The 12,963-nt window shown below is 44.3% G+C and overlaps 1 protein-coding gene across 1 annotated transcript in view; it reads right to left on the reverse strand.

Annotated features, from left to right (window-relative positions):
• Positions 1-12,963, reverse strand: part of LOC138285854 (uncharacterized) — a 492,092-nt gene that overhangs the window by 59,247 nt on the left and 419,882 nt on the right. The window contains exon 13 of the mRNA XM_069226328.1: positions 3,884-3,974. Within this exon, the coding sequence (XP_069082429.1) occupies positions 3,884-3,974 (91 nt within the window). The remainder of the gene's footprint in view (positions 1-3,883; positions 3,975-12,963) is intronic.

The raw sequence follows: 12,963 nt of genomic DNA on the forward strand, positions 1-12,963 counted from the left end.
TGCTGTGGCCACTGGGATGGAACCCCTGTGCACCGCGTCTATTGCTGTTGCCAAGCCCTGTTGACTCTTCCTTCCAAGGATCTTCAAGCTCCAAGAAACCGCGCCCTCCAGCACCTTGCAACTCCAAAAACAGGGGCCTTCCTGCAACTCCTGTGGCGTGGGACTCCTTCTTTGTTGTGCTGCTGAGGCCTCTCTGCGACTCCCTTTGCCTGCTGCCAGTGGGTCCTCATGGGGGCACCAATGATTTCTGGCTTTCCTGCTTGTTGAGGGCCGGTCTTGACTCCCCTCCAAGGGTCGAGTCATTTGGACCTTGCTGGTACCCAAAATCCTGCACCTTCCCTGCAGCTTCTTCCTGCTTTTGCCAATGCTTGTTGGTGGTTATGCTGACCAATGACCCCTCAACAATCCGGCGACTGAAGTGAGACAGCTTGTGGGTGACTCCAAGGATCTTCCTGCATCACCTGGGCTCCGCAGCTGTACTCCTTCCATCACCGACCTGTAGGAACTTCTCCCCAAAAAGGGTCGGCATTGCCTACCTGCACCACCTGGACATCTCCGAGTGGTCTGGACTCTGTCCCTTTCTTTTCTAGATTCTTTCTGTCTGGAATCCGTCTTTGGGTTTCACGGACTTGGTCCATGGGTTGCGACAGCAGCTGGGTAAACAAGGCTCCCACTGACTCCAATGAAGGTTTCTGACGTCACTTCACTCCTATGAACCTGGGTTCTCTGGTGTAGGTACTCTACTTTCCTGGGTATCCATCAGTGGGGGTACTATCGAACTTTCTTTGTGCCAACTGGTTTCCTCAGGGTCTTCTGCTAAAGGTCTTGAATCTTGAAAGTTCCAACTGCGACGGTCCACTGTTATCCTATGGGACACCCGGCCTGGGGAATTCCTATTACTTAACTTGGGTAATTCCGTACTTCCCCAGCCCCTGGGATGCTAATCCACTTACCTTCATTGGACACCTTCATTTTTATACCGCTTTCTTAGTATATGGTTTGCACCCCCATAGGTTCCCATGTATTTCTATGCTTTTCCTGTTTGTTAATAAGTATATTTTTCGTGTGTAGATATCGCCACATGGTGATATACCAATGTTAGGATAGAACTAATGTTATAATAAAGAATACTTTATTTTTTTAACATTTGGTGCAGTTATTTCTTGGATAAACATCACTGACTGACTACTATGGTATTGTAAGTACTTTACTCTCCTCCCTCATAAGCCTGAGCTGCTCTCCACAGCTACCCCTAGAGAGCTTTGGTTATCTAGGCACCACAACACTATCACTAAAGGTTGCCTGGACTCAGTATAGAGTGCCACACCATAGGTGTACACCATACATTTAGACAACCTCCTACACTAGGGAGTTATAACTAAGTTAATTTATGTCAATTGCGGGTAAAACCAACTAACTAGCCCCCTTTTAAGGGTCAGACCTCTGGTCCATAGGCCTGTTTGGCAGGCCTCAGTGCAATTACAGAGTCGAAAAACCAGTAGCATCAGTCCAAAGATTCGTGAGTGATTATGCGAAAAAAGAGGCATTCCTTAAGTCCCTGAAGAAAGTAAGGAAGCATAATGCTTTTGTTTCTGCTGTTGGGAGTGTCGGTCTTTAGAAGGCAGAAAACACCTTATTTAGTCAGGGCTAACATAAATAAGTGCACAGAGAGGCCATTTGATGTTGATGTGGTGTCTTTCAAATTGTTTTTCCTCACCATGAATAGTTCTCTGAGCACTATTTTATTTTTTCCTGTTTATTGGATGCTTTGGTCATATGAAAACTCCAAACCTTTTAAACATGATTCTATGTAAATAATATTATGTTGTACTATAATTTAAAACATGTACTTAACTATACTAGGAATGCACCAGATGTCTCCAACCTGTTGATCACAAGCTACAGACGCCTTCAGAGTAGCTCAAATCCTTGAGTTCATTATTCAATAAGTACAGGGTCATGTTTTCCTTTTGAACTAAAGGGTAGCTTGTGTTTATTTTGCATTAGTATCATCACACTGCAGATAGCGAGGCCTGATAATGAGAAGTGCTTGAGTCAGATTCATGTCTGAATACAATTTATGACCCATGTGGGGCATAGATGTGAAGAAAATTGCAGCACTGTGGTATTTAACTCCTAAGTAAAAGATATTGTTAACTCAACATTATAGCAAAAACATGAGGTTTCTGCATGGTTTTAAATGGGAGGAAATTAAAAAGAAAAGTTAACTTAATGATTAAGTTAACTATTCATTTTTATTTTCTCCCATTTCAAAATGTCACATTTACAACCAGCAGACATCTTTCTCCCAGTGGCCAGTAGACACTGTGCCATATTTATAACTGAAAAATACAATCATTTTTTAAATAGGAGAAATTTAAAGTGAAGAAAAATATTTCTATGAAACATTGAGTCTTAATGTTTTTCTTCACTTTCAATCAAGCCAATTACATCTTAATATTTTATGAAACATGTTTCTTTACTTTAAATTTCCCCTATTAAAACAAAGGCTTTATTGTTCTTTTATAATTTTGGTGTTGTACATACAGGCCACTGAGCAAGATGCCTGATGTTTGTAAATGCAACACTTTGAAATGGGAGAAAATGTAAAGGATTCATTTTATGGTATTCATATAAACATAAATTTATCTCTTCAGTTTAATTTTCTCCCATTTCAAAGTTATGTATTTACACACAGCAGACATCTTGTTCCAAGCAGCTGGTAGACACGAAGTCATATATATAACAGAAAAATACAGCCATTTTATTAAGTGGGAGAAAGTTAAAGTACAGAAAAGTCGCATATTGTGAATGTTTTTGCAGAATATGTTTCTGCACTAAACATTTCTCCCATTTTTTTTTTTTTCAATTTTGGCACAGTGTAGACAGGCCACTGAGTACAAGATGCTTACTGTTTGTAAAAGCAACACTTTGAAATGGGAGAAAATGTAAAGGATGAGTTTTATGGAATTCATATCAACATAAATTTATCTCTTCAGTTTAATTTTCTCCCATTTCAAAGATACGTATTTAGACACAGCAGGCATCTTGCGCCAAGCAGCATGTAGACATGGAGTCATATATATATAACTGAAAAATACAGCCATTTTTTCAAGTGGGAGAATTTTAAAGTGCAGAAAAGTTACATACTATGAACGTTTTTGCTGAATATTTTTCTGCACTTTAAATTTCTCCTATTTAAAAAAAATAGTTGTATATTTATGTTATACATGTAGCGGTGCCACACATGGCAAAAGGTATGTCCTGTGCCACAAGTACATACAACGCAGGCTCTTATACACCCATAGACATATATCCCATTTATATGCACGTGTTCATACATTCCCATAGGCCACACTCTCAGTGACACACATGGTAGCCCTATCCTAGTGCCCCTGGTCAAAGTATTTTGTTCAAACTATAGTATCTGGCTCTATGGATATTAGGCTTAAAGTCAATGAAGCTGACCATGGGAGTGTCTGGTAATAATGCGCAAGTTGCTTGGCCCACGATGATTTTCACTGATCAGAAGTAGCTCTCACTACATAAAACGTTGGAGAACCCTCAATACACTATACATACGGCATGTAAATAATGTTATACTGTACTGCAAATGAAAACACATTATTTATATTATGTTGATAATGTATCTTAATGGAAAATCCTGAACACATATACGTTAATTCAATATATGATCTTTACACTGTACTATAATGTGTAACTTGAGATGCAACATTTATGAGATGCACAACGCTCTGAAACCTGCAAGGGTTGTGCATGTGCTTTACAAAACAATTCTAAAGAAAAATAAAAAAAAATAAAAGCAGTAGGTTAAAGGGTGATGTAAACAATATTTGCAACTATTTATTGATCCACACCGAACCTGGGAAAGCTGTTCTTCCATTTGACTCTTCTGTACTAACAATGTCTCCCTGGTGTCTTCCAGAAGCTTCTGCAACCTCAGCTCCTCCTGCCTAAATTTCAACCAAATGAACTGAGTTAGGCAGACAACCATACATGCAAAAAGAAGACAAAATTAATATAATTCTGATTGTTGTGTACACAGATGTTCAATAATGTGGAAGATATCAGCCTTTTCATTGATTGGAATTATGGAAATGGCTCTCGAAAGGGCAAACAAATGAAACTTCCCATTTCTTTACACACCTGGCCCAAAGAAATTCTCAAATCAAATTGTTGTTTTTTGAAGAGCTAGTTTTTGATTGCCCCCACCCCACATATAGAGGTCCTGTAGGCAGCCCACTAAGGTCTAGGATCACACAAGTGGAAATCTGGATTAATGAGAAGTCCTGGTTTCATGTTCTGCAATTCAGGTCTCAGTTTAGATCCACGCTTTATACTTTGTGACTAATTCTTTGAGCCTCTAAATCATTCCCTTGTGTTGAATGTATCTGGACTATTGCATGTTTCATAAGGATTGGTGGTAGTAGTGTTTGGGGATGGTGACCTTTTAATGCAGAAGCTGAAATGAAAACCAGAGCACATACCCTTGCTCAGTGCATTGAGATAATTTGATCCACAGAGCTAAAAGTCTTTATACATTGTCATCCATTCTTAAATTAATGAATCCACCTATTCATCATATCCAACTATTTATTCATTGAGCCATGAAGCCATGTCTCCAATCTCCATACATCCATTTAATGACTGGACAAGCTTCTATAAGGAAAACAGTGTTGTAAAATGCACCATATGAAAAAAAAATTCCTAAAAATTATTGGGGATAAAGCCTCCCCTCAACCTCCGGTGCCCAGGCTCACTGTAGGAAAGTACCATCTTGCCTGGCATGTTACCCCCATATTTCACTTTATATATGTTGTTTTAGTCTATGTGTCACTGGGACCCTGCCAGGCAGGGCCCCAGTGCTCATAAGTATGTGCCCTGTATGTGTTCCCTGTGTGATGCCTAACTGTCTCACTGAGGCTCTGCTAACCAGAACCTCAGTGGTTATGCTCTCTCTGCTTTCCAAATTTGTCACTAACAGGCTAGTGACTAAATTTACCAATTCACATTGGCATACTGGTACACCCATATAATTCCCTAGTATATGGTACTGAGGTACCCAGGGTATTGGGGTTCCAGGAGATCCCTATGGGCTGCAGCATTTCTTTTGCCACCCATAGGGAGCTCTGACAATTCTTACACAGGCCTGCCAGTGCAGCCTGAGTGAAATAACGTCCACGTTATTTCACAGCCATTTACCACTGCACTTAAGTAACTTATAAGTCACCTATATGTCTAACCTTCACCTGGTGAAGGTTGGGTGCAAAGTTACTTAGTGTGAGGACACCCTGGCACTAGCCAAGGTGCCCCCACATCGTTCAGGGCTAATTCCCCGGACTTTGTGAGTGCGGGGACACCATTACATGCGTGCACTGTACATAGGTCACTACCTATGTACAGCGTCACAATGGTAACTCCGAACATGGCCATGTAACATGTCTAAGATCATAGAATTGTCACTCCAATGCCATTCTGGCATTGGGGGGACAATTCTATGATCCCCCGGGTCTCTAGCACAGAACCTGGGTACTGCCAAACTGCCTTTCCGGGGTCTCCACTGCAGCTGCAGCTGCTGCTGCTGCCAACCCCTCAGACAGGTTTCTGCCCTCCTGGGGTCCAGGCAGCCCTGGCCCAGGAAGGCAGAACAAAGGACTTCCTCTGAGAGAGGGCGTAACACCCTCTCCCTTTGGAAATAGGTGTGAAGGCTGGGGAGGAGTAGCCTCCCCCAGCCTCTGGAAATGCTTTGATGGACACAGATGGTGCCCATCTCTGAATAAGCCAGTCTACACCGCTTCAGGGATCCCCCAGCCCTGCTCTGGCGTTAAACTGGACAAAGGAAAGGGGAGTGACCACTCCCCTGACCTGCACCTCCCAGGGGAGGTGCCCAGAGCTCCTCCAGTGTGTCCCAGACCTCTGCCATCTTGGAAACAGAGGTGTCTGTGGCACACTGGACTGCTCTGAGTGGCCAGTGCCAGCAGGTGACGTCAGAGGCTCCTTCTGATAGGCTCTTACCTCTCTTGGTAGCCAATCCTCCTTCCTAGGTAGCCAAACCTCCTTTTCTGGCTATTTAGGGTCTCTGCTTTGGGGATCTCCCCAGATAACGAATGCAAGAGCTCACCAGAGTTCCTCTGCATCTCCCTCTTCACCTTCTGCCAAAGGATCGACTGCTGACTGCTCAGGACGCCTGCAAAACCGCAACAAAGTAGCAAGACGACTACTAGCAACCTTGTATCGCTTCATCCTGCCGGCTTTCTCGACTGTTTCCAGGTGGTGCATGCTCTGGGGGTAGCCTGCCTCCTCTCTGCACCAGGAGCTCTGAAGAAATCTCCCGTGGGTCGACGGAATCTTCCTCCTGCAACCGCAGGCACCAAAAGACTGCATCACTGGTCCTCTGGGTCCCCTCTCAGCACGATGAGCGTGGTCCCTGGAACTCAGCAACTCTGTCCAAGTGACTCCCACAGTCTAGTGACTTTTCAGTCCACGTTTGGTGGAGGTAAGTCCTTGCCTCCCCACGCTAGACTGCATTGCTGGGTACCATGTGATTTGCAGCTGCTCTGGCTCCTGTGCACTCTTCCAGGATTTCCTTCGTGCACAGCCAAGCCTGGGTCCCGACACTCTAACCTGCAGTGCACAACCTTCTGAGTTGTCCTCCGGCATCGTGGGACTCCCTTTTGTGACTTCGGGTGGACTCCGGTTCACTTTTCTTCTAAGTGCCTGTTCAGGTACTTCTGCGGGTGCTGCCTGCTTCTGTGAGGGCTCCCTGACTTGCTGGGTGTCCCCTCTGTCTCCTCATCCAAGTGGCGACATCCTGGTCCCTCATGGGCCACAGCAGCATCCAAAAACCCTAACTGCGACCCTTGCAACTAGCAAGGCTTGTTTGCGGTCTTTCTGCAAGCTTCTTCACAAGGTGGGACATCCATCCTCCAAAGGGGAAGTTCCTAGTCCTCTTCGTTCTTGCAGAACACCAAGCTTCTTCCAACAGGTGGCGGCTTCCTTGCACCCTCAGCTGGCATTTCTTGGGCTCCTGCCCACTCTCGACACTGTCGCGACTCTTGGACTTGGTCCCCTTGTCTTACAGGTACTCAGGTAAAATCCACTGTTGTTGCATGGCTGGTGTTTGTTCTTCCTGCAGAATCCCCCTATCACGACTTCTGTGCTCTCTGGGGGTAGTAGGTGCACTTTACACCTACCTTTCAGGGTCTTGGGGTGGGCTATTTTTCTAACCCTCACTGTTTTCTTACAGTCTCAGTGACCCTCTACAAGCTCACATAGGTTTGGGGTCCACTCGTGGTTCGCATTCCACTTTTGGAGTATATGGTTTGTGTTGCCCCTATACCTATGTGCTCCTATTGCAATCTACTGAAACTTTACACTGCTTGCATTACTTTTCTTGCTATTACTTACCTAATTTTGGTTTGTGTACATATATCTTGTGTATATACCTTATCCTCATACTGAGAGTACTCACTGAGATACTTTTGGCATATTTATTTTTAGTATATCTGTGTATTGTGTTTTCTTATGATATTGTGCATATGACACCAGTGGTATAGTAGGAGCTTTACATGTCTCCTAGTTCAGCCTAAGCTGCTTTGCCATAGCTACCTTCTATAAGCTGCTAGAAACACCTCTTCTACACTAATAAGGGATAACTGGACCTGGCACAAGGTGTAAGTACCTCTGGTACCCACTTCAAGCCAGGCCAGCCTCCTACACTCACTCACTGTACTGACTCGCTATAAGTAGTTTGGAGACTGGTCTGACAAAATTTGCCAGGGCTGCTTTTGCTTCCCAGTCTAGGTCTGAATCTAATATTTCTAATACAAAATAACACAACTTCTCCCTTTAGCTAAGCTCTCTAGTGGTAGACTGTGGCTGGGACTGTATAAAGAGCAGAGTAGCACAAATGGGTCTAGCTCAATATTGAGGAGGGACATGCTAATGATCCTCTGTCTAACAGTTGCTGCATCCTTTGAACCGAATTGAACCGATGGAGTAAATGGGCCGGGTGCCACAATCCTGTGTAGGGTCTATAATCATAATAGTGAGAGGGACTAAATTAAAGAGGCTTCATGAGATCTATAAAGATGATTCTCGTAGGTGTGGCAATAACAATCTTTGTCAGTGGTTCACAGCAATGTTCTTGTTTGGTACTAATGATTATAGGGTTTTTGGAAAATACATTTTGGAAAATTAACTCATGTTCACATTTTACAGTAAATAAAGTAACACTTAAAAGTTTCGCATTCATTGCAAATATTATTGACAATTTATATAGTGAACTCAATGTCATTGCTCTGACCCTCAACAGGGAGCCTAAGAAGCCCCATGGAGGTATTCTTAAGAAAGGGGGCATGCCCCCTTCAGGGAAAGAAGGAGGGAGCAAGGATAAAAATAAAGAGACCTCTAAAGAGCCCCAAAAGAATGACAAGGAGGGGGAAACCTGAGCCCCATCCCATTTCAAGGAGAGGGGGTACCTTGGAAAGAACAATGGCCCTTTCAAGGCTGGGATGTGGGATTACTGTCACCAGCAAGGGCACAAGAGGGGAGGTGCTGTGTGCACCAAGAGGTCACCCACTGGTGATCATCCCAAGGGCATTGCCACTGTAGGGATGGAGGTGGAAGTTGTCCCGGGGAGTTTTAAGTGGTACACTCCGATCACCTTAGTTTCACTGAATGGGATAGAAATTGAACCCTTGGCTCACTGGCCTCCAAGCATGAAAAAGTATAGGCAGTGGCCAAGAATCAATGGGGTTGAAGTGAAGGCATCGAGGCGAACAGATGCTAGCACAAGCATGGTCTGCCTAAGCTGCTTTTCCCAGACCAAATAATTCAAGAGGTACACCAGGTATTCAGCTATGGCAATGATACAACTACAACTTCACATCCCATGGCTATGGTGGAATCTGAGTGGGGAAGTGTTACTGACCCAAAATGGTAGTTGTGTCTCCTGCCATCCCAGGGGACTGTCTGCTTGGAAATGATCTTGAACTTTCTGCCTGAGTAGAGGTTGATAGAAAGACTCATGCAAAAATGATGGGTCTCCCTAAGTGGTTGTGTCCCCCCACAAGAGCACAATAGACCTTGAGGAAAAGTCAAGGGACCGTGGAGTTTGGGGTAATGACCTAGGTCCCTAGTATCATCAGAAAGGGCAGGAAGGGATCCTGACCCTGAAGGAAAGGGCCTGGTGCCTGAAGAGAAGGTTGTTCCTTTGGTAAACGTGGCAGAACTTTAAGAAGCTTTAAGGAGCTCCCTCCAGAGAGGACTTGAGTGAGGGATAGAAGACTTGTTCCAGTCTAGAAGCCCTGAGACAGCTGGCTGCCATGCAAGAACAAGGAGATGTCAGTGGTACCTATAAGGTATACTGGGTCAAGGGATTCCAGTATAGTGAGGCAAAAGATCCCAAACCAGAGGCAATCAGGAAAGTGGCGGTCCTCAAACAATACATTGAATTCTCCTTAACCTGGTCACATGGAGGAGACTAAAACCTGAGAAAGGTTGGTCAGACACTTTTATTGCACCCCCCTGTCTCAGGGAGAAAGTGAAGGGGTTCTGTCGCTCCTCTATCACCTGTCAAGTCAGTGGCAAGACAGGGGGGCAAGCCAAAGGTTGTCCTGATACCACTCCCTATGTATGAGACTCCCTTTGAGAGAGTGGGGATTGATATTGTTGGTCCACTAGACTCACAAGCTGTATCTGGAAACAGGGTCAACCTAGTGGTAGTGAACCATGCCACTAGGTATCAAGACTCAATTCCACTCAGGACAAATACTCCTCCTGCTGTTGCTAGTGCCCTGCTTGGCCTATTCACCATAATAGGTTTCCCTAAAGAAGTCATCTCAGAAAAAGGGGCTAACGTTATGTCTGCTGATCTGAAAGCAATGTGGGATGAATGTGATATTACATAGAAGCTCACCACTGCATACCATCGCCAAGGAAATGGTCTGATCAACAAGACCACAAAAGGCAAGATTATGGGTTTACATGAGAAACCCAGAATGAGATGAAATGTTCTCCTACCGTGTCTGCTGTTTGCCTACAGGGTGGTAACTCAGAAAGGAGTTGACTTCAGCTCATTTGGCTATTATTTGGTGACCCTGTAAGAGGTGCACTACATTTAGTGAGAAATGGATGTGAAAGGCCCACCAAAGAACCCAAACAAGAAAATGTAGATTATGTACTTGGTCTATGGTCAAGGATGGCACACTACATGAAGAAGGCAAACCAGAATTTGGAGGTCATACAAGAACTTGTGAAGCACTGGTATGTCCAGAAGTCCTCAATGGTAGAGAACAAACTAGGACAGCTGGTGTGGGTTTTAGAGCCTGTGCTCCTAGGGCTCTCCTGGACAAGTGGACTGGAATCTACCCTGTTTTGTAAAAAAGGGAAGGTCACCTGTTTGATTGTCTTAGGCACTCAAAGAAACCCTCACAGGGTTATCCATGTGAACAGACTGAAACTCGAGCTTGACAGAGCAGATATGACTATGCACATGATGACAACTGGAAAGGAAGAAGAAGTAAGTGATCCTCACTCCTACCTACTGCCTATCGAGGTCAAAGATGGTTCACTGGATGGAGTAGTCCTCACCTCCACTTTAACAGGTAAGCAGCAGAACGATTGTTACAGGCTTATGCAACAGCCTACTGGTCTGTTTATAATGACCTCATGTCTAACAACTTGGTGTACCTGTGATATGGACACTGGTAAGAGCTTGCCTGTCAAAAGTAAGAGTTATAAGTTGTCAGAACAGGTCAAAGCTAGCATCAAAGCTGAGGATGCTAAGATGCTAAAGTTGAGGGTGATTCAGTCCTCTAGTAGTCCATGGGCTAACCCAGTGGTACTGGAGCCCAAAGCCAAACCTTGAAAGGTCAACCTGAGATGAGGTTCTGTGTAGACTACAAAGGCCTAAATGCAGTCACTAAGACTGATACTCGCCTCATACCCACAGCCGATGAGTTCATAGACAGGTTGGGTTAAGTACATTTGACCAGACTTCAAATTACTGGCAGATAGCACTCACCCTTTGGGTTGAAAAAATAAACCACTGCTTTCCAAAAGTTGGTGAAGAGTTTGTTCAGGGTTGGAAAGTTATAGTGCAGCCTATCTGGATGATATTGCTGTATTCAGTTCTGCCTGGGAGGAGCACCTGGTTCACCTAATGGAAGTGCTTCAGGCCCTGCAGAAAGCAGGACTGACTATCAAGGCAAGTAAGTGCGAGATAGAGCAAGGCTCAGTTGAGTACTTGAGCCACCAGGTAGGTGGAGGCCCTGTACAACCCCTCCAACCCAAGATCCAGACAATTGTGGCCTGGGAGGCTCCTAAGACACATACCCAGGCCAGAACATTTTTAGGTCTGACTGGGTACTATATAAGATTTGTGAAAGGTTATGGTACCATTATGGCACCATTGACAAAACTCACTTCACTTTCAAGAAACAATCCAGAAAAGTTATCTTACTGAGCAGCATCAAAAGGCATTTGACACCTTCAAGGAGAGCTTTACGCTCAGCACTTGTCCTAAAGGCACCTGATTTCAATAAAGAGTTTATTGTCCAGACAAATGCTTCTGAACATGAGAATGGGGCAGTCCTGGCACAGGAAAATGATGAGGTCCAAGAGCAAACATTTGCCTTTATTAGTAGGCAACTCCTCCCCCAGAGAGCAGAGCTGGAGTGCCATTGATAGAGAAGACTTTGCTGTGGTCCAGTCTCTGAAGAAGCTGAGTCCCTACTTGTTGGGGGATCACATCAGAGTTCAAACTGACCAAAGACTTCTCAAGTGTCTTATGCACATGAGAGGAGAGAACCCCAAACTGATGAGGTGGTCCATTTGCCTACAGAGTATGGGCTTCACAGTGGAGCACAGTTCTGGGAAATACTATGCCAAAGCAGCCGGCCTTCCCAGGTCCTTCCATTTAGATGATGAGAACTACCAGGGCTTATGTTAGTTACTTATCACCTTTCGCCTGCGGGGAGAGAATGTAAGGGAATGCCCCTTTTTTGCATAATTCCATTCAAGGTTTTCGACTGATGTTGCTGGTTTTTTCAACTCTGAAAGTGACTGATGCCTGCAAACCAGACCTCAATGCCAGTGCTCTGACCCTCAAAAGTGTTTGTTTGATTAGCTTGTACCCAACTTTCATAAGTTAACTTACTTAGAAGTCCCTAGGGTATGATGTATGGGTCCCTGTACGTTAAAGTGTCTCTCATAGGCTCCAGAACCTATGGTGCCACCCTGAGTGAGACAAAGTAAAATATGTCTTCCAGCCTGCCACTGCAGACTGGTAAAACAGTTTTAAACTGCTAACTTGACTTTGGCATTTGAACTAATGATAAAGTCACCTCTTTTTCAATATATATGTCACCTCTAAAGTAGGTCTATTCAGCCCTAAGGGAGGGTGCTACATACTAACAGGTAGGACATGTACTTTTATGTGTCCTAACAGTAAAAACCTCAAATTGTAATTTTTGCTGTGGAAAGGCTAGTAGCTCCATTTGCAAATACAGGTTAACACACTGACATCTCAGCTGTGCTAACTGCTGAATGGGACTACTAAAGTTGATACTTCAAGGTATCAAAAGAATCTTTACATTAAACCTGACTTGATACTCAAGTCGAACTTAATCTAACTTTTCATAAAGGCAACTTTAGAAGGTTGACACTTTGTTGCTGAAGATTTTCATTGGCCATTTGCAGATGCTGGCTATAAGACAGCCTTCTACCCTTCTAGGGGGAGGTGTGAACGACTCTGAGGAAAGGACACACTACAAGTCTGCAGTTTGAAAAGGTGTAACCTCTCCCTGGCTGGAAGCTACAATGGGTGTGAGCCTAAAAGGCGAGCTTCAGAGGGGAAGCAGTCTTTGAAGGGCAAATGGTGGACACACACAAGAGGAGCTGTTCTTGTGTTCTGATAGACAGGGTGGTGTTAGGGCTAGA

This window comes from Pleurodeles waltl, chromosome 3_1, assembly GCF_031143425.1.
Source record: "Pleurodeles waltl isolate 20211129_DDA chromosome 3_1, aPleWal1.hap1.20221129, whole genome shotgun sequence".
In the NCBI taxonomy this organism is placed as follows: domain Eukaryota; kingdom Metazoa; phylum Chordata; class Amphibia; order Caudata; family Salamandridae; genus Pleurodeles; species Pleurodeles waltl.